Source organism: Pleurodeles waltl, chromosome 2_1 (assembly GCF_031143425.1).
Source record: "Pleurodeles waltl isolate 20211129_DDA chromosome 2_1, aPleWal1.hap1.20221129, whole genome shotgun sequence".
Taxonomy (NCBI): Eukaryota; Metazoa; Chordata; class Amphibia; order Caudata; family Salamandridae; genus Pleurodeles; species Pleurodeles waltl.
In genome coordinates, this window is record NC_090438.1 from 614269097 (window position 1) to 614295828 (window position 26732).

Genomic DNA, 26732 nt, shown 5'->3' on the forward strand with positions numbered 1-26732 from the left:
TGACAGACATCACCTCCTAGATGAAAGACAACTGTCTCAAGCATAACTCGGACAAGATGGAAATCCTCATCTTCGGACACTAACCTTCCCCATGAAATGACACATGGTGGCCCAGCGACTTCGGCCCCCCTTCCACACCCTCGGACCACGCGGACAAAACCTTGGGATCATCCTGGACACCCACCTCCATGAGGCCAGTCTCCTTGGCTGTTTCAACACCCTCTGCATGCTTTGCAAGATCTTTTACTGGATACCCCTTTCCACCAGGAAAACCGTCACCCAGGCCCTCATCACCAGCCACCTCAACTACGACAACTCTCTCTACATTGGAACCTCCAAACAAATCCTAGGACGTCTCCAGACCATCCAGAACACTGCCGCCAGACTCATACTTGACCACCCCAGAAGAACCAGCATCACCCCCCACCTTAGGGCCCTCCACTGGTTCTCCATACAGAAAAGATTCCTCTTCAAGCTCCTCACACATGTACCGTGCACTCCACGATATTGGACCAGCCTACATCAACCTGCACCTCAAGTTCCACCAACCCACCAGAGACCTCCGCTCGGCCTCCCTTTCCCATGTCCCCCGCATTCACCGGGGACGCCTGGGGGGACGTTCCTTCTCCTATGTTGCCACCAAGTCCTAGAACAACCTACCCCCCCCACTTCTGGACTGCACCCTCACTGAAGGACATCAAGCAGCAGCTCAAGACCGGGATCTTTGACCATCACCTTCGCTAGTAGACCACCACTCAGCACCATTATAGCACCTGGAGACCCCCCTGCGGTGACAACTTGCTCTCTACACAAACTTCCTGATTGATTGATTGACAGATGGATTTCGCTCTCTGGCGCCTGTGCCACATTTCCACTCCTTTCGTCCTCAGCTGAGATTTTGTGGGGATGCCTCACTGTTGCTGAACTGAAACCTGAGAGCTGTATTGTTGATGCAGTTCACTATAGTCAGTACAGGGTTAAGGTTCATCAACCTCAATTCTAGAATGTTAAAATTAAGGGATGGGTCTTACACTAAGCAACAGGTGGTGACTTTTCACTGAAACAAGTTTTAAGTTTCAAACTGTACTTAGAGGAATCAGACGTGACAGGCAACACTAGTTCTAAATACTGGAAGGAATGTCCAAGCATGAGGCTGTTGGTGTACACCTACCAGTGCCAGCCAGTAAGGATTTGATATCAGAAAGTGGTGGAAATCAAGGTGTCTCTCTTGATGCTAGTAAAAGTCTAGGCAACAAATCTAATGCATCCTGAGCAAAGCATGAGGGACCGCATGAACACAGGAGGCAAGGAGAGCCACAGCCTCCGGCTCATGGTCATGAATGTTTAACCTGTAAAATTATGAGTTATGTTCAGAAGGGTGGCCTGCCCCAAAGCAATAAACATATTAGAACAGTGTCACAATTGAAGACATCTCATGTCTTTCGAAAAGACAATGGTCCAAGATTGCCAAGACTGCATTTAGGAGTCAAAATGGAGGAGATAAATAATGCCTGCGAAGCATGTCCAGCTTTTCTCTATTCTTGAATATCCTTGTATTAACTATGTGTGGTGCCAGCATAGCCCACTACGTCGGCTTAAATAATATGTCTTTGTTGCCTTGTTCGTCATTAATCCACCTTCTAAGCTGTTTTTGACTACCACTCCCAGTTTCTCTCTCAGAAAGGTATCAGATTCCAAAACATTCAGCATTTTTTTAATCATATTACAGTTATAGTTAAGTATTTAAGGAAGAGCTAGGCTTTTGAGTTTACTACTCGTCTTCTCTCCCTGTTTTAAACTCTGTACACAGTAGTTGAAGCAGCTCCACCATCAAGCTGTTAGATGTTCTTCCAAATAATGTGTGGGGCCAACCACCTCCGTCCATATTAATGTGTTTTTATCTATTAGCCGATGTTTAACATCTTCTCCAGCCAATTAAATATATGCTATGCCAGCATGCTTTCTCCTCCTTCAACCAAATATTTATGGCCTTTCTTCCCTTTCTCTTGAACAGGCATCACATGCATAGAATATCTGGCACGGGAAAAAAAAGACAGCCTCAATTAAAGACCAAAAAGAAGGTTTCAAAGTATCCAGTAAGTAGACTCCGCCAAGCCATATATAAGCCACTGAGCTGAGCTTCCCCACTGGACCTACTCTTTACCCTTCTTTTTGGGCTACATCTTTCTACCCAGTTTTCATTTCATTAGGCGAGGATTCTTGCTTGATCCCCTGCCTGGCTTGGTGGCAAAATCAAGGGGCACCTCAATAATTGTGGACTAAGACACCATTTGTTTATGCATGTGTTCCTTAGAGCAACTGACTCTCCTTTTTTCACTGGTGCCATTTCCACCCATTTGTCTTCAAAGGCCAACAGCCCTCTGCTGTGCCTCTCAACATGCTTCACTTGCCAACAGTAAAATTGACAGGTTGGGTGCATCCGCTCGTTTTTGCTGGTCCTTCAGGGGCCTCTGTATACAATGGTGCAAGCCTTTCCAGTTCAAAAGTGGATTTTGCTTCCCTATCTGCCCTGCTGTATGAGCAAATTTGATCATTATTTATTCCATACATAGAGCAACCATGATTCAAGATATGTAAATTACAATTACAAATAGGCTTTTACGCACTTAAATAACACTTGGATGTGCAAAGTCTCTTTTGTAAACTGCGCCCGTTGTTTCTGTCAGGAATAAGATGTCAAATACTGTTTTTCACAGCTCTGCGCTGTTTATGAGTGACGTGTGCCATCGGAAATTGTGCATAATATTTTATAAAACCTCTGTTCTGCTCTTTAATTTTGTTCTGTAATTGCTTGAAAATCTCAAGTTGCTGCGGCACGTGCTACCATCCCCTGTGAGCTGTACTAACAAAAATAAATGTGCCTTGTATATCTATCAGTCAAACCATGGTGTTCTGAACAGCAGTCAATTTGCATTTATTAGCCTAATATATCCACACTGTATTTAAATATTGTTTTCCTGAAGTATTGTTGGACTGCTGTTTTGATCAGCATGTTTTGATTATCCTTCTTGCCATAGCTGACTGGATTTGTCTGGATCTTGTACCATCTCACAGTCAGGTTTCCAGAACAAGTTCATTTTCATGCTGGGTTGGGAACGTAATTTCCTATTTACTGTACAAACCACAGTGACTGCAATTTCTGCAAAATTTAATCAGGACAGCGTCACCAATGAAAAGCTAGAACAAGCCGTAAGTTTATTTTAGGAGAGACGATAAAACACGGTTACTGATCTCAAGTGCGATATTGTTTGAGAAACAAAATCTCACCTTTTCCAGGGGACAATGGGTGCTATCTCGGAGAAATGGTAACAAGTTTGGACGGTCGTACTCTGCATACAAACTGATTTGTTTCTCGTGGTATTTCTGGCCCTTGTGATGATCTCTTTTAAACAGCTTGTGCAAATACTAGAATAAAAAAGAAAAAATCATTAGAAATCAGGTGATTGTAGGATTTTAAGTAGGGCACTTGCAAAGTTCTTTTTGTAACTTTCACTGTGTCTATTGATAGTTTCCATAGTATTTCTCCCTCTTATTGCGACATTTTTCCAGCTTACATTGCATTTGTAAAAGATCCCAGACGTACTCCGGAAAATCAGAAAAATAGGAGATTTAATTGAATAATCTAATGCTTACAAATCAGGTATGTGACATTTTCGCTAGGTGCAAAATACTGAATGCATAAATCTGGCAAAGATGTGTATTTGCACAGTTATCCTTTTTATGTTTCTATATCAGGAACATATTTCCTATAGAGAAACCCCTAACCCAGTGCCCCCGCTAAATACAGGTTGATGCCTCCCCATCCCCGCCTTGGAGAGAGAAAAGTGAGTGTCCATTGTGGGAAACTCTAGAAGAGGCAGGAGGCTACCCATCAACTAAAGAGCTTGCAAATGTTAATCTTCATTGCAGGTAGCCCGACTTAAAACTGACTAAAAAGCAAGCAGGTAGGCAAGCAAACAAACAAATAAACACACACATCATGATCCTGTGGAAAGAGTTTAGGTATTCCCATGTACAAAAGGGTCACACTGAGTAGAGTTGCATGCTAGTAGCTTACCTAACGCATCCCCTTAAAAGTATGTGATTTTGAAAAAAAGTATCCCATGTAATGGGTTGGGGGGTGAGGTGGGGGCTTTAAATGCACCTTTTTCGCATGTCCACTACTTTATTTTATTTTCTGGAGTTTATATATCATGATACTATTCTGAAAGCCACTTGACTGTTTTGTTGTTACCATGCGTTGGAAACTTAGAATTATGTGGAATAATTGTACGTTTGGCTGAAAGGGTATTAGAACACTAACGATAGACTTGCTATTTCTTAAGGTCTCCACATAGAAGGCGCTGCCATGTTCCATGATTGTCATGCTATTTCTTCAGGCCAGCACTGCCCCGTAACACGTTAGCCACGTAATTTATTGCCCTTTAGCCATATTATTTGTTTATAATACACTTTCTCATCATTTTTATTTTGCAGACAAAACTCAAAAAGCATACCATTTCAAATGCAGTACATAGACAATGGTAAATTGCGTACAACAACAGCATTGCAATATATGGGGGCATATACAACCCACAGTTGACCCAAGTCCAAAGTATCTCCACCACTTCCCTCACATCTTGTTATGTTTCGGTAGACATCCTTGTGCCTGGCAAACCGGCTGTTCCATCACAGCACACCAGTCCACCCATTTCTGCCTGTCAGCCAAGGTGGAGGTTTCAGGGAAATTATACCTACGAGTAATATCCCTCATTGCGACCTGTGCTGACCAAGATTAGCTCAGCACGGGCCCTCCCAGGTCCTCGGGAATATCTAGAAGGCCGACTCTTGGTGATAAATCTACCTCTCTGTCCACAACTCAGGAGAGGGTCGCCACAACTCCACACCAAAATTCCTGCAGTAGGAGTCAGGACAAGACCACAAAGAAAAATTCAGCATTCGAGTTAGAGCACCAAAAGCAAGTGGGTTGTGAGAGCACCCCGGAGTGCCACATTGCTGGGTTGTGAAATAAGAGGCATGCAAGTAGTACAGGTGGGTGAGAGGCAGCTTGCAGGAGACGCTGATCACCCAAGGCGCACCAAATGCGCCCCGCCAGTCTACCTCCTCCAAGGGACCCACCTATTACTATAATTTTAGCTTTTGGGAAAGACATTGCTTTCTGGTATTAATGACTAATGTAAGATGGATACAGGAAATTGCCCCTTTACGAAGACGACACATGATCACCCTCGCCTCAAGGGGGCTAAATTTGGGAAGGATGGTGGAATCTCACAAGTGACAGGACAGGGAATGGCACAGCTTTAGGTGTTTGTAACATTGGGAAACTTGCTAAGGAGAAGTGTTGTTACAAGTCCAGGAAGCAGCAGAGATGTCCGTCTTGCCAGACATCCCCAAGGGTAGTGATCTGAATCCCATCCCATCCCCTGAAGCCCTCAAGCCGCGCCATGTGATGCAGCCAGCGTCCAACCCACAAGGGTGTAAGTTGCATGACTTTTCTGTCCCTTCCCGTAAAGTGCAAGGCTGCCCCCCATACCCTGAGAACCACCACAGTCAAGCACAGAAGACACTAGGGTACTGGATTACTATAGAGCAATCCAAGGACAGCATTGAAGCCCAAACTAGTGAGCTCCAGCCGATAGGCCTGGTCATCCCAGCCCCCAGCTAACCAGTGATTAATGACCACCAGTTGAGACACCCAATAATAGAGCTGGACATCAGCTATCCCGAGACAATCATCGTATGCCGACTGCCTGCTTCTACCGAATGCTAGTCATGTTGTTTGTTAAGTCTGCACACTTAAGGCCGCACTGCCATGTTGAACATTAGTCTATTATTACTAAAGGCCTGCGCATTTAAGGCTGCAGTGCCATATTGCTTTACAGACTGAGATAAGGACCTGTTATAACCATCTTTTCAGTGTGTTGTGTTACGGAGCTAGAGGTACTGGTGATCAATGGTAACCCCGCCTCTAGTTCTTCTGTAACAAAATTCTATAGAACAAGTCCTAAGTTCGCTTTCCAATTATTATTTCATGGTTATCTCTCTTAGTGATCACAGCTGGGTTCTTGTAGCAGCAAAGGTATTAGGGGGCTGATATAACTTACAAATCAGAGAGGGAGATCGACTGGAGTAGTTCACCAGAACTAAAGCAAAGTACAGGGGAATGGAGGGCAGTAGCTATAGTGCGAGACTGAGGGTAAGTTCCGAGGTTCGTGTTGAATCCAACAGGAAGATGTATGTCTGTTCTACCAAAACCAAGCTGAGTATTGCCCTGCAAAACTCTGCGGGGGTGCACTACTCAATAAGACGAAGGAGTTTATATGTGCAGTTTGCCTATAGGAAGGATACAAAATAGAGGCTTTTGTTAACGTTTCAGTCAATAAAATCTATAGCTGTTATAATAGTCTAACCGTTTTCGTTCTTGGATTCCCGTCCTGAGACAATCATATTCCTACGAGTTTTTTTAAGGGACATTGAGCATTCAGGCAAAGACAAAAGAGCCGTCAAAACATTTTGCTAGCATTTATTAATATTTGCACATGAAACATTGGTTGAGACAGTGAATAACCACAGCACGATGACATTTCTTGCCTTTGGTAAACTTTTTCTGCTGGATACTCTATCTACCTACACAATACTCACCTCATGAATAGTTCCACAGGCACTAACTGAATCTGGAAACTTTGAAACAGCTATCCTACACCAGTAGGTGGCACTCTGGTTCTGACATGACTCCGGTTCCTCCCTGGATGTGATGTCACGAAGGTGCATACCAAGCGCCACCTGGTGTTTCTATGCCTCATCACTAACACCACATCATTAATACAGCAAATAAAGCCTGAAACTCGCTCCTTTCAACACATCATAAAAGTAATGTCATCTTTTGTGATATGTGTACTTCTTAAGAGAGACTGCTTATTTTTAAATGCTTTTGCACTTGTAAAATATTTGCCTCAGTGTCCACAGCTAATACAGAATATAGCCGCGCAGGCGGTGGATGAAATCAGAAAATGTGATAATGTTGCTCACGTTCCAGGACACTGCACTTCTGTTCATAAATTAGAACACTGGAATGTTGGGAGCTCCATTCAAAACAATGTAGTGCGCTGGGCTTTTAATTGCCAATAGAAGCCCAGAGCTCCAATATTCCAATGTTTGCGTTCACAACTGCTGCTCCGTGAGGCCAATGTTTTATTTATTAGAACATTCTGCCCTCCAATGGCAGAATGTTCTAATAGCCTTATAGCCCTCCGTAGCTGGCCTATACCGGCACTAAAGTCTTGCTGTCTTGGCCTTCGGCTCGAGCCTTTAACGCTGGAGTGGGCCTTTAATGGCCAGTATAGCCCGCTACGTTTTGCTATAAAGCTATAATAAATGTTTATAGGCCTCTAACAGACTACTACTCCAGTTTCAGAAAGATCTCTGCTACTACAATTCAGATTAGACACTATGATGGCAGATAAATCTGTACCACAGACCCCATGCCTTTTTCATCTAAGACTAGGAGGTCTTTCATTTCTTGCTCCTACACTGTGCAACTCCTACCACTGCAGTTGGAGAGTGGATGAAACTTATTGTATTTTTCTTGGTGATACAACGTAGGACCAAGGCAGGATCAGAAAAATACAAATAAAAAACATGTTTTTATGTACCACTCCATACCACACTTCTACTATTTATAATGAATGGCTGTATCAAATGTTACCATGACACATATTCACAGAACTCAATTTCACCACCTCAGAAGGATGGGAGATCATGGTGGCCTTACTGGCATTCAGACTCATGGCCTGCAGATCACAGCAAAAGTCTGCAGCGAACGTCAACTCACGGAGTCATCTTCTTGGCATTTATTTTACAGCATGTAAAAACATTTTTATGTTAATGTGTGCCTATAACAAACAAAAGTCCTTAATAATGATGATCATGTTAATGGCCTTGAATTACTGTTTTATTTCACCAAATGGTAACTGATGGCGTGTGTTAACTAGTCACTAAGATACAATAATTCTCCTAGAAATAACCACCTTGAATACAACGTGTCTTAATAGTTTATTGAACTGCAGCCTATGGGGGTAGACTTCCTCAGTCCACACTGACCTGGGTGATGTGATTTTTCCTACATGTCATTTTAGGTCTGGCTTTAACAGCACATATGTCAAACAGACCCATGTATAGCGGTCTTGCCCCCTTTAACAACTGGCTTTCTTCTATCAGTCACCATCAGTCATTTGCTTTGGTTTTTGTCAATCACAACTTTGCTCTGCCCAGTGGCATATTCACCTCTCACCTAAAACCGCTGGCTGCAACCACTTGTGTATTTCCACTGAACGTCATGATGGACTACTTTACAGATACCGCCATCTCTAACCGCCCCACCTGGTTCCCTCCAGTATGTCTCAAAGTAATGTGCTAACGCTCTCTGCAGTAGTACATTAAACACAGACCTGTTAGCATTGACCATTCTATTACGGTTATGATCAGCTGAGTCGTTGCCAAGGTTATGCGTTTTGCACTTTTATCATCCAGCTAAATAAGCCTAGCAGGGAGTAATAGCTCTCAAAATATACTTGCGGCAATATACACAGTCTGTGCATCTACACCATAATGGACGAGTTCTTCCCTGGCCTTAAGAAAACAGATTTTAATTGAATTTTCATAATTCTCATAAAATTAAAATATTCCAAAGGTACAAACAATTCGTCAAAATATCAGAAGTGAGCAAGGAAATCAAGGAACATTTATTTCACGCACCGCGCAATAAGGACTTCATCAGTACTTTAAAACAATAATGTTACACTGATTAGGCTGGATTTATGGCTCTAGCTAAAGTCACTTGTTTAATGCAGCGTGTCATTTATGCACTTTCAGCTCGTCAGCAAACCTTTGAACAACCTTTATAAAACAGCAACTTTACATTAACTATGCTGTTGCTTGCCAATCAATCTTCATATTCTCATTATTCCTATAAGGGTGGGAATTTTCAGGCTATTAGGCAGTGACATTATTCGAGCTTAAAACTAAAGTAATAGTTTTCACTGCCTGACGCTCATACACAACATCACTCACGTTCTCACAATCACTCAGTCTGGCCCGTATTAACGCAATAACAAATTGCATTTGCACCTCTCATATCTTATATGTAACTAACTACAGTTTCTAGTCAGGGTCCATGCTACAATAAGGACATTGTAAAAAGCTGCCTTATAGCACCATCAAAAATAGCCACTAGAGGGCATCCAATTGCAACACATGCTCTCAGGCATGGCTTTGTTACTATGGGAAAGGATGCATGGCTGTCATTAAAACATACTTTTGACTGGAACTCTAAAAATCATTGTAGCAGACCTTCCCTAAAAACCCATACACCTGCCTGAGTCCCAAATCATCTAGAAGTATGTTAGTTGAATGTAAGTCTCAAAGTGCCAGAGCAAAAATATTTAACTGGCAAAAAAAACTAAAAACAGGACAGTATGGCATCAATCTGATTGGCTGTTAAGAAAGAGAATATAACCGGTGCTCTCTTACTAGCATCATCGTTTTTGTCTATTGAGAATGAGAGACCAAACACATTCAGAGGCACCATCAAGTGCAACAATTTGCAAAACGTGAAAGCCTCTCTTGTACATCTTTTTGCCTGAATTCATGCATAAGCACCTCTGTCAGATCACCTCGACAAGTTTGGAGCACCCCCTCTGAATATTATGACACTAAAAACCTTCCCACACGTTCCACTACACAATCCCATAATCCACCAAGAGTGCAAAAAGCAAAGCCTTTTCTTATTTGTCCAACAGGAAGCGCTTTGTGGCCTTGTGGGCGGTAGGGGGCGCTATACAAAGGCTGCAATATATCACAATGCTTTTCTGTGTGTACATATTCAATAAAACAGTACTGTCTTGAATAGAACAACACAAGTTAGTGTGTTTAGTAAAACTAATATAAACTCATTATATGTATCAGAATTTAAATCTTACTATCTAAACATAGCAAAACACATGAACAGGAGGTAAAAAGGAATCAATGGGATAGGAAAAGTGAAAGCAAAGTTACAGGCCGAGTACACCCATATCAGTGCCATTCACAACATATAAATAAATCAGACAACGTTCATCAAATGCATTACATATGGACCCATGTTTTCCATGCACCTTCTGTCACTTTGCTTGTTTTCATAATTCACTGTTGGTGCTCTACTTGATTTCTGCAACTTCAATGTGTCCCTCTCTTGGCACTTAGGGCCTCATTGCTGGTCCCTGGCTGCGCAGGTGTTAACTATGACCCCGGTGTTAAAGATTCATTGTGTCCCAATAATTCCAGCGGTGCGGACTTATCATGGATTTCACGTAGAACCCTGACATTTCCCTGAGTAATGAGGAGTTTTCCTCTACAGTTCTAATTGAAATAAATCTCAAGAGGTCACGCTGGTGCTACTAAACAGGTGCACAATATCTTCGACCAACAGTGTAAGCTGGAATACTTTCAAAACCAAATAGCATCGACCTTGCTGAAACTGAAGTAGGTTAAATCTCTACAGGTCGCCTCATGTTGGTTTCTGATACACTGCTGGTGTGCCACTCTCCCGCCCCCCACACCTCCCTGCACACACTGCAGCTGTAGCAGTTTAAAAAGGTTTTCAAAACGTGGGAGTGTTCTATGGCTTTAAAAATATCGTTGTTCTAGGTCTGAGCTTTATTGTGGTGGTAATGAAAGCAGAGCAGCATTTTAATCTGGTGCCAGTCTCAGAAAGCAGTTGTGAGTGGGCATCTGCAGTGATGCCCTTTATTCCCTGCTCAGAATCTCCATAATAGTGTGCCCTACTTCCCGAGTGTCGGGAGGCTTCGATTACAGTAGTACATATCGCGAGGGCATGAAATGCCCCTTGGAAAAAATGCAAAACCACCCCTTGCATCTGTTGTTTCAAGGAGAGTTGCAGATGAGCCTCTGTCAGAAATTCAGTTGTTAATTTGAGGAGGTGACAGCTACCCACTTAATGAGCACAATCTGGTTATGTCTAAGCACAGCTCGAAAAGAATATCTTATCGCCCATTGATAGCTATGGCACAAACAACAGGCAATCCCTAGAAAACTGCCTGTTACATTCAAGACGCAACCACACGTTAAAAGTAAAGAACACAATGCAATCATATTCCCAAGCCAAATTGGAAAAACTGAGAACATTGTAAGGAGCAAAAGAGGCACCAAGGTCAATAAAATTGCATTAGGTTAACTGGAGATATTATTTAAAGTTTAAGGCAAAAAGTCCCTAGAAAAAGTAAACTACCCTTGGGAAATAAAGGTTTGAGGATGACAGGGCCCAAGGCGTGATTTCAGACAGAGGCAAAGTCAAAGTTTTTACATTCAGCCTTAGTCTCCGAAATGGAATTCAAAATCTTTCAGTGGCGCCAGGTTAGGACTGTGGAAAATAAAGCTTCCACAAAGTCAGAAATGTCGACAACGAGCTCCCACTGAAGCAGTTGGACCTTGGCGACAAAAGCTCAGCATGGGACAAATTAAGATTTCGTGGCTGTCAATGGTGCTTCATTGGTCAGATAGATCTGCCATCTCAAGGTCCAAGGTTTTAACTTCAGACTTAGGGCCTGATTTTGAGTTTGGTAGAGGAGGTTACTCCGTCACAAACTTGATGGATACCCATCCGCATATTACAATTCCATTATGGCCTATGGAATTTGTAATACAGTAGATGGGATATACATCACGTATGTGACAGAGTAACCCCTCCGCCAAACTCTAAATGAGGCCCTTAGTCACTTTGTTGGAAGTCAAAATCCTCCAGCGAGGTAAGATTTGCAGCTGTAGCCCAGCAGGTATCCACAAGGCCAGAAACCTTTACCGCAAGGTCCTGCTGAACCTGTTTTCAATGCAGCAAAAATCTTTGACTAGGACAAACCTTGTTTTTTTGCCCAGCTTGGCTATGAGCTTCCTGGGTAAACTTAAGCATCTTGTCCCAGTTCACCAAATAGGAAAAAAAAAGACCGAGAGCCACTTTTATCCAAATGCTTGGAAAGTCCTTCCTGGTCAGTTCTACAGCCCCTCGCTCCTCAGGGCAGGCTTCTAGGCACAAGGTCTCTCTTAAATCAGGTCTTCTGGAGGGACTAGTCCTTTGTGGTCTGCTGAGCCCTCTTGTATTCAGGAGTAGGAGTTATTTTGCTTTCTGTGCTCCTGAAGCAGGCAATCAGGAGGCCACCCACTTTACACAGAAATAACTTCTAGTCCGTGGATGCCAGAAGGAGTTAGTAGTCCTTGAGTCCTCAAGTTAATCCTTTTTCTAGCACAATATGCTTAAGGTGGCTTCTGCCCAGATCCAGGAATGTTATGAGGAGGTGATGGTTGAAGTGGCATACTTATCCTGTACACCAGCCTGTGATTGGAGAAATTCTGCCAACCAATCCTGACATTGCTTCACAGTCCTACTACTGGTCTTTGCAACATCTCTTCTCTGCCTTGCTGTAAAGTTACCCAGGAACCCCTGTTTCAATATGGCAGACCTCTTTTGCTAATAGGCTAATAGCCACTCCATTATTTAGATGAGTTTTCTTCCCGCCTGACAGGGTCCAAACTAGTTCTTTCCCCAACTGTGACTGAAGCCTGGCTGTCTTGGAGCATCCTAGTAATGGATAGGAGAAGCCATCCCTGGCATCTCTATTTCAAAACAGGTAGTGCAAAAGCTGTCATTTGTCCTGGGAAAAGGCACCTTCCCTTGTCATGTGTTATTGCAATGTCTTTAAACTGCAGCACAGCTAGAGAATGGCAATGCTCCTGTCAGCTATATTTTTGTCATCTATGTGAGTGGTATAGCTACACCTTGCAGTAGAACATATGAAATTGAACTCCCATAACTCTGTGTAATTTTTTACGCCATCTACTATTGCTTTACAAGAAAGGTAAATAGACAAATTAGATGAAGTATATTTTATCAATACCAATTAAGGGTCGGGCTACACGCACAGTAGTGTCACAGTGCACAGAACCCAAACATCAAAATAGGGTCTAGAAAAAAGGAGAAACACCTGGAGTGATCATGAACAAAAGGGGAATTTGCTACAACCTCCTTTTTAGGTGTGGCCTGACAGTGCATATATTTGCAAGACCTATTATTACCAGTTCTTTAACCTATACATCTGAGTAGGGTTTAGCTCTGCGGTGTTTCTTTCTCTCTTCTTTGGAGTGTCTGCATTCCAAGCAAGCTATTTCAAACCTCAAAAGAACATTGAATCTCACTCATCATACTCCTTAAAATCATAAAAGCACTGTAAAGAGAAAACATTCACTTTTTGGCTTGTTTTTTTTTTTAATCACAGCAGGATATTTAAAAAAAGAAATGAGACCAAGTTGCCTGCCTTCAGTAATGTCTTATCTGGCAGAAAAACTAACTAGACGCAGATTCCTTACCTTAGAATATACCCTAGGCTTCCGACTGGATCTGGAGGTTTTTGAGCAGGACCCCTGTGTGCCGGCAGGTGGCATTGTTTGCCTCTTCATCAGCAGTGCTGGCTGTGATGGGCACAGTGCCTATATAGGTACCACCCCAGAGCACTGATGTCAGTTTCTTTTTGCGACTTTCCACACCAGAAGTGCTTAGCCACAAAGAATGCTAACATATTCCTGTGCATTACTAAGGCACTTAGAAGGGTCACCCTGACTCAGTTCATAAAGCAGGAAGGATCGGTAAGGTGCCTACGGCTAGACAGTCTCTATCAGATAAGGCATGACCAAAGGTAAGCTGTTCATCTGACAGAGACTTCGAGCTGCAGATTCCTTACCTTAGAATGGATATCCAAGTAATACCTCTACAGAGATGGGTTTACAAACAGGTTAGACCAAAAAGTCCTGCAGGACCGAGCAAGAAAAGTGCCCATCAGGATGAACCTCACCATCCAGGCAGTGGTGGTTAGTGAATATGTGCAAGGACGCCTAAGTTGCTGCCTGACAGATGTCCAAGACAGGAACTCCAAGAGCTAACACAGTGGTCACAGCCTTGGCTCTGTTTGAATGAGCCTGCAAGCCTTTAGGATGTTGCTTTTAAGCCAATGCATGGCAGATCCTAATGCAGAGCACTACCCATCGTGAGATGGACCATTTCTGGACTGCCTTCCCTTAGCTTTAAAATAGCGTAGAAAGAGTTGATTGTCCATCCAGAACTTTCTTGTGAAATCAATGTAGACTGCTCTATTTGGCTCCATATGGTGGAGTCTTTCCTCTTCTTTAGACGGGTGAGAAGGAGAAAAGAAGGTAGGCAAGGTGATGGTTTAACCTACATAAAAGCGTGTTACTACATTCAGAAGGAAGGAGGCACGGGTCTTCAAAACTAGCTTGTATTGGTAAAAGGTGGTATACAACAAGTTACTTACCTTTGGTAACAAATTATCTGGTAGACATATTTGAGTTGCAGATTTCTTCCCTTAGAATTTCCCCCATGTATCAGTCTGGATTTGGAGATTTTTCTTCGAGCAGTAACCTTGCTGCTGTTAGGTGGTGTTGGTCGACACCGCATCCGTCGTTGGCGTCGTGGTCACCGGATATGATGTCCTGGGTCGTGTATAGGTGCCACCCCGGCACGCTGACATCAGTTTCATTTCAGGACTTTCTGCGCCAGAAGCGCAGAGCCATGAAGAACTCTCTTTCGTGCCAAATCTAGAGACCTGAAAGGGAACTCCCTGTCCCAAGAAATCAGTTCACAGAGCGGGGAGGGTGGGGGAGTCTTTAAGAAATCTGCAACCAGAATATGTCTCTACCAGATAATTTGTTACTGAAGGCACGTAACTTATTCATCTGATAGAGACTTCTAGTTGCAGACTCCTTACTTTCGAATAGATACCCAAGCAGCATACCATCTATAGAGGAGGGTCTGCGAAACAAGATCATAGTAGGAGGTCCTTGTAGGACTAAAATGGAAAAGTACCCATCCCTTTGGACCTGACTCTCCAGTCAGTAATGCTTAGTAAATGTGTGCTGGGACACACAAGTTGATGCCTGGCAGATGTCCAAGACTGGAACTTCGTATGCTAATGCAGTGGTTGCAGCTGTTGCTCTAGTTGAATGAGCACGCAAGCCCTCCGGGGGTTGCTTTTTAGCCAGTACACCGCACATTTTAATGCAGAGGACTACCCATCTAGAGATGGTTCTTTTCTGCACTGCCCGACCTTTCTTCACACCCACATACCCTACAAAGAGTTGAACATCCAACTGGAACTCTTTTTTACGATCAAGATAAAACACTAATGCTCTTTTTGGGTCCTGACAGTGGAGTCACACCTCTTCATTAGAAGGATGGGGGGGTGCATAAAATGTAGGCAAGGTGATTGACTGGCCTACATGAAAGCGTGTGACTACTTTAGGGAGAAAAGACGCCCTACTACAAAGCACTACCTTGTCCGTGAGGATACAGATGAAAGGTGGCTTCGAAGAAGGAGCCTACAGCTCACACTTTCTGCCGGCAGAGGTGATAGCCACGAGGAAGACTGTTTTCAAGGTGAGCATGTGAAGTGGGCAGTTGTGGAGCAGCTCAAAGGGAGCACACATTTGATAGGTAAGAACAAAGTTCAAATCCCAATGGGGCATTATGAACTGGGAAGGAGAAAAGAGATGGGTAAGGCCCTTAAGAAATCCTCTAACCATGAGAGATATAAAAAAGGAAGGCTGGTCAGGCAATCAGATGAACGCTGAGATGGCAGACAAATAACCCTCTAGGGTGCCCAGAGCAGAGCCCTGCTGGGCCAAAGAAAGACTAAACAAAATAACCTCACAAAGAGGGGCAGAGAAGGGGTCAACAGACTTGCCTGTACACCATGCCACAAACTTGTTCCAATGGCAGGCATATATCAATTGGTGGAGGGATGCCTGGCTGCCAAGATTACATTGGAGACTTTGGGCAGAAGGTCAAAAGCTGTCAACTGTCGCCACTCAATCCCCACGCAAGAAGGCGGAGAATGGACAGATTCGGGTGGAGAACCAACCCCTGCTGCTGCAAAAGAAAATCATTCTGATGGGGCAGTCTGATTGGAGGATTGATGACCATGTTCAATAGCTCAGGATACCATACTGTTCGTGCCCAGTTTGGAGACACAACAATGATTTGGGCCAGGTCGTTCTCGATCTTCTTCAGAACTCTGGGCAGATGTGGTATTGGGGGGAAAGGAGTACAGGAGGCCTTAGTTCCACTTGAGATGAAAAGAGTTACTGAGCGGGTGCCGCCTTGGAAACTCCAACATGCAAAACAGCTGACACTGCGCGATCTCTGAGGAGGCGAAGAAATCTAACCAAGGCTTTCCCCATGGCTGAAAGTGATCTTGCACCACATCCAGATCGAGACGCCATGCGTGGTCGACCAGGCATTGACGGCTGATTTTGTCCACTCTGACATTCAGAGAGCCCACCAGATATTGATCCACCAGTGAGATGCCCTGATGTTCCTGACATGTCCAGAGGCGAAGAGTCTCCTGACAAAGGATCCACGTCCCCACCTCTCCTTGTTTGTTGCAGTACCACATGGGTGTTGTCCGTGAACACCTGCACCACTTTCCCTTTGAGAGAAGGAAAAAATGCCTTCAATGCCAGTCTGATCACCCTGAGCTCCAAAAGGTTGATTTGGAGCTCGGACTCCGCCGGAGACCAGACGACTCGGATGTCTGCCTCTCCCATGAGGCCGTCCCATCCCAGCAGTGACGCATCTGTCATTACAGCCGCATCTGGTTGAGCAAGAAAGAGGGATCTGCCTCTGCCCCAGTCGCGGTTCAAAAGCCACCATTGCAGATCTTGTGCAGTTCCCTCTGAGATGTGGACCATGTTAGAGAGATTCCCCTGATGCTGCGCACACTAGAAATTTAGGTCCCACTGCAGAACCTGCATTTGCCATCTGGCATGTGTCTCCAGCAGGATGCAGGAGGCCGAGAGGCCCAGGAGCCTCAGAGTCATTCTCACTGAAATCGGGGATAGAGGTTGAAACACCGGTATCATACGCTGAATATCATGGACTCGCCGCTCAAGAGGATAGGCCCAAAACTGCACTGTGTCCAGAACAGCACCAATGAAAGGCAGAGTCTGAGAGGGAATCAGGTGTTACTTCGACGCATATACAGTGAACCCCAACGAATGCAGGATGTCTGCCATAGTATGGAGGTGGGAGACGACAGCCCAGGGGGAGCCAGCCTTCAGCAGCCACTTGTCGAGATAGGGGAAGACTGAAACCCCTAACCTGCGCAGTTGAGCTGTGACCACAGCCATCACTTTAGTGAACACCCGTGAGGAGCTGGTAAGGCCAGAGGGGAGTATGGAGAATTGAAAGTGCTCGTGACCGACCACGAACTGCAAGTAACGTCTGTGGGCAGGCAGGATGGGACTATGGAAATAAGCGTCCTGCAAGTCCAACACTACCATCCAGTCTCCTTGGTCCAGGGCATAAGACCTGAGCTACAGTGAGCATTTTGAACTTCTCCCTCCTGAGGAAGAGATTGAGGGACTGGAGGTGGGGATAAGGTGGTGGCCCTTGTCCTTTGTGGGCACTAGACATTAGTGGGAATAACAACCACAGCCTACTTCTGGCACTGGGACCCTCTCTATGGTCACCTTGGCCAAGACAGCCGTAACCTCCTTGTGGAGAAGGGCCAGGAGATCCTCTGATATCTGATCATAGGATGGTGGCATGACAGGAGGGGTAGTCTTGAAGGAGAGGCAGTAGCCCCTTTGTACTACTTGCAAAACCCACCTGTCTGATGTGATGGCATTCCAGTGGGGCAGGTGACGGTGAATTCTAACGACGACTGGTCCCTGGTGGGGGGACACCAGACTAGGAAGGTTTGGAGGCTGCAGCTTAGGGGGAGGGGCAGTAGACTGACATAACCGCTGGCCTCGGCCCCGCAGAGTCTGAAAAGCATATGCAGCACAGTGGCTGTCAGGAAGCGGATGTGGTTGGACGCCTCTTCCATGGCCATGTAAGGGGCGAAAAGCAGACTGGAGGGGCAAATGGCAGCAGTGAGGTGAAAACACTGGGCCGTAGCCCGGGACTCCTTAAAGCTCTCAAGCACTGAGTCTGCTTTATCCCTGAAAAGACAGGTGCTATCAAAGGGCATGCCATCAGAGTAGATTGAACATTCCCTAAAAAGTCAGATGTCATTAACCAGGTGTGGAGCCTCAGGGCCACTATTGAAGCAACCGATCTGCCCAGAGTCAGTTGTGTCCAGCCCACATATGATTGTGTACTTGGCTGCCTCTCTCACATCAGCAACAGCCTGGGAGAGAATGGCCCGGGCTTCCTCCGGGACCTGTGGCAGGACTTGTGCGACCGTGTCCTATAAAGTATGGGTGTAACGGCCCAAAAGGCATGCGGTGTTCACGTAACACAATGCCAGGCTGGAGGAAGAAAACCTCTTCCCTAGGTGGTTCAGCCTCTTTGATTCTCTATCCAGAGCAGCGGAAGGGAATGCGCCATGGGGCATAGAGGCTTGGATGACCAAGGTCTCAGGGGTGGGGCACTGGGTCAGGAAAGTCGGGTCATTAGGCACAGGCCTATGGCGGCTGGCTTTTGTTCTGTTAACAGGAGCTCATGTGCTGCGTTTGGACCAGGTCACTAGCAGGACATCTGTGAGGGCTTCAATGAAGGATATAAGGGGTTCTGATGTGGAAGACCCAGGCTGAAGCACCTCAGTCAGGAGATTGGTACTGACAGCAACTGAAGGCAGCTTAATGCCCGAGACCTCGGCCACTCTCCACACCACCATAGAGTCAGATGCCCCCTGCTCCATAGCCACGGTAGGGGGAGAAAGTGTACCAGAGTCAGGAGAAGTATTCAGACCGCTGGCTTCACCCAGTTCTTGAGCCCAGTCCATAGGGTCCTCCAGCTGGGATTCTCAAGGGTCTTGTGACCCCTCCATATTCTCACCAAATTCATCCCCATAAGAATAAATGTCAGGAACTGACAGGTTCCTAGGTCCCTGCCGAAGTCAGAATCAGCGGCAAACTGTTGTCGGGAAAGGTTGCAAGGGTACAACCGACGCTGGTCCAGATCCAGAAGCAGATCCCTGGACGCGACAAAGCTCTGGGCTGGATCACCTCCTTCCTCACCAGCAGAACCCAGAGAGTCCGCCTCCTTCCATTCCGATCTGAAGCCACCAAGACCATCTGTGGCGTACCACAAGGCTCCTCCCTCAACCCGACACTCTTCAACGTCTACATGCACCGCTCACCAACATCGTTCGATCTCACAACCTCAACATCGTCTCATACGCCAACAACACCCAGCTGATCCTCTCTCTCACCAAGGACACCACCACCACCAAAACCAACCTCCACGAAGGCATGAAGGCCGTCGACAATTGGATGGAGAACAGTCGCCTAAAACTGAACTTGGACAAGACGGTGGTCCTCATCCTCGGCCCCACCCCCTCCGCCTGGGATGCCTCCTGGTGGCCGACCACACTGGGAGCCGCACCGACGCCCACCTACCACGCACACAACCTGGGTTTCATCCTTGACTCATAGTTCTCCATGACCCAACAAGTCAACGCCGTCTCATCATACTGCTTCAACAACCTCCTGCATGCTCTGCAAGATCTACAGGTGGATCCCTACCGAAACCAGAAGGACGGTCACCCAGGCCCTCGTCAGCAGCAGACTGGAGAGCGGCAACACTCTCTACGCGGGAACCACAGCCAATCTCCAGAAAAGACTGAAACAAATACAGAATGCCTACGCACACCTCATCCTCGACATCCCCTGCTACAGCCACATCACAGCCCACCTGAGAGACCTACACTGGTTCCCCGTCAACAAAAGGATCACATTCAAGCTCCTCACCCACGCCCACAAAGCACTCCACAACGCTAGACCAGTATACCTCAATGATCGACTCACCTTCTACACCCGAACCGACAGTTCCGCTACACCGACCTCGCCCTCGCCACCATCCCACGCATCCACAGGACAACAGCTGGCGGCAGATCATTCTCCCACCTCGCAGCCAAGACCTGGAACACCCTCCCCAACCACTTACGACAGACCAAGGACCTATTGACCTTCATAAGACACCTCAAGACCTGGCTGTTCGAGCAGTAGCAGCTCCCCCCACCCGTCCCCCGTCAAGCGCCTTGAGACCCTCACTGGTGAGTAGCGCGCTCTACAAATGTACTGATTGATTGCCTCTCAGAGCTGAGGCCAAAGCAGCCAGTGTTGAACCCAAAGGTGCCCCCTCCAAACCTGCAGGGCCCGAAGACTCCCTGACAAGGCCAGGCTGCCCAAAAATGAGGCGCATGGCCTCATAAAATTCCGATAGATGGGCTGAGGTGGCTCCCGGAAACTCGGGGAGGCATGGAGCTGACTCAGAAGTAGACTCTGAAAATGGAGGCCTAGAGCGAGGAGGCTCCTTCTTCTGAGTTGCCCAATCGACGGGATAAAGTCAAAGAACGCTTGAGCTTCTTTGACTTCTTCTTATGCTTACCTGAATGACACAACGATTTGGAGTGGAACAAGAAGGAGCGGTGATGGCTCCTCAAGCGGTCTCAGGATCTTTTTCTCAACCGAGACTGGGAGCGATGCGGAGCCGGATGCCGGGCTGCAAGCAGCTTTAGGGATTGCTCCCTCAAAGCCCTCAGGTTCATGGCCCGGCAGTTGGAGACAGACTTCAGGTTGTGGTCGCGTTCCAAGCACCACAAACACACCAGGTGCAGATCTGTCACCGACGTCATGCGGTGGAAGGAGTCACAGGGCTTGAAGTACCAGACAAAAAGTCAAAAGGCCAGTCAAAAAATGACTGTATGGGTATCTCTCTACGGATCTGTGCGTAGACTGCAGTGGAAAGAAAAGAACTGACGTCAGCACATCTGGGTGGCGCCTATATACGATACCAATGACTGATGCAGAGTCAACAGACGCCATGTAACGGCGCGCAAGGGTACTGCTCAAAGAAAAATATCCAGATCCAGACTGACGTCTGGGGGAAATTCTAAGGCAAGGAATCTGCGACTAGAAGTCTCTATCAGACAGGAGGTTGTAGAGTGAGCTAAGGCAGTTCGCTGACCCTCCTGGCCAATGTTATGGCCACTAGAAAGGACATTTTCATGGTCAGAAACAAAGTGGCCAGTTGTGTAAGAGCTCAAAGGAAGCGCACGTGAGGATGGAAAGGATGAGGTTAAGATTCCACTCAGGCATAATGAATAGCTTCCGAGGAAACGTGTTGTAGTCCTCTCAGGAACCTAGACACAATGGATGACTTGAACAAAGGGGGTTGGTCTAGCAACCACAAGAATGCCGAAATAGAAGACAGATGGTCTTTAACAGGGCCCAGAGCAATGCCCTGCAGGGCCAAAGAAAGAACAAATAGCTGAGCCTGGTATACGGGTGCAGAAAGAGGGTCAATGTTTCTGGATGTACACCATGCCACAAATTGGTCCCAATGGCAGGCGTATAACGTCTTGGAGGAGGACTCCTGCCTGCCAGAATGACTTCCTTCAGGAGGAAGTTTGAAAGCTGTCGAATGTCACCTCAATCTCCATGCCTGAAGGTGGAGACTGTGCAAGTGCAGGTTCAGAACCCTCTCCTGCTGCTGCGACAGAAGATCCTCCCAAAGGGGTAGTCCGATCGGAGGACCGATGCTCATGCTCAGAAGCTTGGGATACCAAACTCTTCGTGCTCAAACCAGAGCCAAAATAATGATTTGGGCCCAGTCATTCCTGACCTTCTTGGGAACTTTGGGCAAGAGTGGTATCGAAGAAAAGCATACAGGAGGTCCACTCGAGATGAAAAGAGGACCTTAGAGCAAGGACCTTCTTGGAAACTCCAGCATGCAGAACTGCTGAGACGGCACGTTCTCGGTGGTAGCTAACCAATCTAACCAAAGCTCTCCCCCCTCTTGAATGAGACTTTGCATGGTGTGGAGATGTCATTTGTGATCCGCTAGGCATCAACAGCTGAGTTTGTTTGCTTTGGCATTCAGAGAGCCCTCCAGGAGTTGAACCACCAGGGAAACGCCCTAGTGTTCCGGCCATGTACAGAGGTGCAGGGTCTCTTGACAAATGGTTCACGATCCCACCCTGTTTGTTGCAGTACCACATGGCGGTGGTGTTGTCCATGAACACTTGCACTAGGGAACCCCGAACCTTAGGCCTTTTGTTGATGCCAGTTATGACTGAAAGTGTGCTCGGACCCTGTGTGAAAAAGTAGCCTCTTTCTAGCCTTGTTACCCCCACTTTTGGCCTGTTTGTGAGTATATGTCAGGGTGTTTTCACTGTCTCACTGGGATCCTGCCAGCCAGGGCCCAGTGTTCATAGTGAAAACCCTATGTTGTCAGTATGTTTGTTATGTGTCACTGGGACCCTGCTAGCCAGGACCCCAGTGCTCATAAGTTTGTGGCCTATATGTATGTGTTCCCTGTGGGATGCCTAACTGTCTCACTGAGGCTCTGCTAACCAGAACCTCAGTAGTTATGCTCTCTCTGCTTTTCAAATTTGTCACTAACAGGCTAGTGACTAAATTTACCAATTCACATTGGCATACTGGTACACCCATATAATTCCCTAGTATATGGTACTGTGGTACCCAGGGTATTGGGGTTCCAGGAGATCCCTATGGTGTATCCCGAGGTGAAGGTGCCCTCCCAGATTAACAAAAATGTCATTAACCCTTCCAGGGGTTGGTTCGCACCAGAAAGCATTGAACCCTTGATCACTGCCGGGAGATATGGGCCGTTATCCTGCCTAGATGAGAATGATTGACTGATCGGTAGAGAAGAAATAGTTAATATAACTTTATTAAAATCCCCCCACATAGAAGATATAAGTTGGAAGGCTATTGCCACAGACCAAAGTAATAATCCTGACACTACCCCTGTTGGTACATTGTCTGCATTACCCAATGTTAGCACGGACTCACCCTCTGCTTTAGCCGAGCCTGTCGATATGTTATCAAGGTATATATCCGGGAATATAGCCGGTCTGGAGTCCAGCCAGTGCATTCCTGATTGGAGGGACTTCATAGATCAGGGCGATATAATTGCATTCCAGGAAACATGGGCTATCACACCGATATTTCGGGTGGGGTATCTGAACTTTAGCAAGCCAGCAACTAGAGGCCAGAAAGGGCGTCCTGTTGGAGGTCTTACAATTTGGGTCCACCAAAGTGCGGGTGTAAGAGTTGAAGAAGTGACAATTGATAGTCCAGACATAATTGCCTTAAAGATAAAGTCCAACTAAGGTATAAATATCCTGTTGGTTAATATTTATGTCAGGGGCCTCCAGGGAGGAAGGGTTTCTCCGACCCTCCTCCTGTTGGATGACATTCTATCAGGAACAACGACCGATGGCCACAAGATTGTGATGGGGGATTTTAATACATGTTTTGAGCCTTTGGGTACTGAGGACGGCCCGCTCACCGAGGATGAGGATCTATCCTGGGGTATTCCCCAACTCGAGATACCTCCGATTGCTAAGTGGTCGAGCTCAGCCACCTATATCAAGGGGCTATGCCTGGATATGGGTCTAAGAGCTGTTAATGGAAGGGTCAAGTCAGATAGGAAGGGCAGGCACACGTTCAACAACGGCAGACACAGTAGTCGTATCAACTATATTTTGGTCGATGTAAGGCAGTGGTTTGCAGTTCTTGATATGCTAGTTACGGAACGCCCAGAGAGCGACCATGACCCGCTAGTTTTGACCTTAATGGATTCCAGCTTTCAGAGGTCTGAGGGCAGTGGTCCTAATATTACAGATAAAGAGGTCATTGTGAGCAATGATATGCGCAGGGTACGTTGGCCCAAAATAGCTGTGGACGCTGGGGCCCGCAGGGCGATAAGAACCTTAGTGTCTAGTTCTGTGGAGCTTTTAAACAATTGTGGCTCACAGGACGAGATTAACAGCAAACTTATACGTACCTATTCTGACTTGTTTCAGGAACTTAAAAAGTTGTTCATCAAATTTATCCCTAAATAACCCAGGACCAAGAAATACTCATCCACTACCTGGTTTGATAAAGAGTGTAGCAAGACAAAAAGAGTTCTCTTTGAGGCTATTAAAAACAAAAATCATAGCCAGATTAGATCTTGTAGAAAACTCTATAATGAGGCAAAACGCAAAGCAAAACAAAAGTGGGACGAGGAACGCTGGCTTATGCTGTCAGAAGCCTGTGATAAACGCAATATGCAACAGTTTTGGTACCTCATAAAATGGGGTATCTCGCAGGACGCCCACTATAGCCCAGCATCTGTCTCTAATCATCAGTGGGTAAAAAATTTTGAGGATCAGTTTAAGTGTCATACAGTTGAAGTGACTATACCCTACTGTCTTGAGCCCGTCGAGCCGTTAATATTCTCAGTTACTGAAGTTATCAATTGCCTGCAAAACATTCCCAAAGGGAGGGCCCCTGGCCCTGATGGTATTCCAGCTGACATTTTTTTGGAAGACCAGGACCTGTGGGTACCTTATATACTCCATCTGGTGAATGCAGTTGCAGCAGGCGCTAAAATTCCTGACTCATGGTATGGGGCAGAAATCCTTCCTATACACAAGAAAGGCGATCGCTCAGTACCCTCAAATTACCGGCCCATCAGCCTTATTGATGCGATCCAAAAAATCATAGCGCGCCTCATTTTAGGGAGGATACAGGAATGGATAACAGACTCAGATATTTTGACTCCGTTGCAGGCGGGTTTTAGACCTCATGTAATCACCCTTGATCAAGCCTTTCGTTTTGCCCTTTTATATTGGAAAACAGTTTTTTGGGGTAAGGGCAAGTTGTATGCAGCTTTTGTGGATCTAAGATCTGCATTCGATTTGGTCCCTAGGTCTAAATTATGGGATTGCATACTGGAACAGGGAATGCCCAGGGCTCTAGTGTGACTCTTAATTAATCTTCATGCACACACTTATGCCCAAGTCCGCTGGGGTAAGCCTGGCGAGGTTACGGACAGGTTCCATGTTTTGAAAGGTGTTAGACAAGGATGCGTCCTGGCTCCCACTTTGTTTTCCCTGTTTATTAACGGGGTTACCAAATATTTTGCAACACATCCCACGGATGCTCCCCAGATAGCGGGAATGAAAGTACCATTGCTCATGTTCGCGGATGATACCTTGTTATTATCAAAGACAAGGCAAGGGCTCCAGCAGGCCCTACTCAGATTTGAGTTATTTTGTGACGAGCATGAGCTAGAAGTAAATGTTTCTAAAACAAAATTCATGGTACTAAGAGGTCGAACACAAACTGTGGCAAGGGTTAAAATGGGTGGTGCTTTTTTGGAGCAAACTAATGTATTTACATATCTGGGTGTGCATTTTAGTGATAATTTTAGTTGGAAACCTCAGATCGATATCCAAGCACTTAAACATGTTCAACTAGGTGGTGCCCTTCTAAAGGAATATAAAAGATCATTTACCCGCCCGATGTCCCCACTTATGGAAATCTATGGGTCAAAAATTCTTCCCTCAGTCTTGTATGGGGCAGAGCTTTGGGGTTATAGCAATCTGGACCGACTGATGCTGGCCCAAAATAGATTTACAAGAGGGGCGGTTGGTCTTCCGAGGTCATCCCCACGTATCCCGCTCCTTTTTGACCTTGGGCTCCAACCGGTGGAAGATCAAGCCAGATTTCGGCCCTTGGCCTTCTGGCGGAGGTTGTGGTCTACCCCAGAGCTGTTATTATATGCGAAAGCATGCCTCGAGGTAAGGGACACCCTAGGATCCGATAAGATTGGTTGGTTTAAGGGTGTTAGAACCACCCTTTGTGCCATGGGTCTAGGTGCCCTTTGGCACAACCCAGACTCAGCTACTTTTCCTTCAAAAAAAGAGCTGAAACAACTATATTGGGAATGGGTGGTAGGCATAAGACACTCATCCCTTATAGGTAGTTCCCTTACAACAACCTTTGTACACGTGAAAGATGTCTCTGCAATTGAAAAGTACTGGGATGTTATTACAAAACCTCTGGACCGCAAATTATATCACCAAGTTAGATTGGGCTCAATACCTTTAAGGTGTTTAACCTCAACCTGGGGCACTGGAGGCCCAGATAAATGCCCATTGTGTACTGAAATGCGGGAAAATGTGAGCCATTTGTTCTTTGTCTGTCCATTATATGCTGCCCCAAGGAAGAAGTGGTTGGTACCCCTATGCAAAAGTCTGGGCACACAATCGGCCGAGACTGCTTGTAGGATCCTTAAAACAGATCTTTCACCTACTATAGCAATAGGGGTGGCCAAATTCCTGGGGTGGGCATGGATAATTCGTTCTGAACTACTAAAACAGCTATATGTTTTAGATAAGTAAATTATCTTGAACTTTAGAACTGAGTTTTTAAAGTAATGTTCTTCTTTTTTTTTTATATGTTATAATATTTAACAAATGAAGCATTAGATAGATTTAATACGTTCTTAGTAGCTTTTATGAAATATTGTATTTAGTATTTTAATCGTTAGCACCGATAATTTTATAAGTATTATGACGTGTAGCATGTCTTTTATGATGAAATATCGAATAAAGACTTCATTGACTCCTATGGGCTGCAGCATTTCTTTTGCCACCCATAGGGAGCTCCGACAATTCTTACACAGGCCTGCCACTGCAGCCTGAGTGAAATAACGTCCACGTTATTTCACAGCCATTTACCACTGCACTTAAGTAACTTATAAGTCACCTATATGTGTAACCTTCACCTAGTGAAGGTTGGGTGCAAAGTTACTTAGTGTGTGGGCACCCTGGCACTAGCCAAGGTGC

The 26732-nt window shown here is 45.7% G+C and overlaps 1 protein-coding gene across 1 annotated transcript in view; it reads right to left on the reverse strand.

Annotated features, from left to right (window-relative positions):
• Positions 1–26732, reverse strand: part of VPS41 (VPS41 subunit of HOPS complex) — a 769622-nt gene that overhangs the window by 171538 nt on the left and 571352 nt on the right. The window contains exon 22 of the mRNA XM_069215796.1: positions 3289–3426. Coding sequence (XP_069071897.1) covers positions 3289–3426 — 138 coding nt within the window. The remainder of the gene's footprint in view (positions 1–3288; positions 3427–26732) is intronic.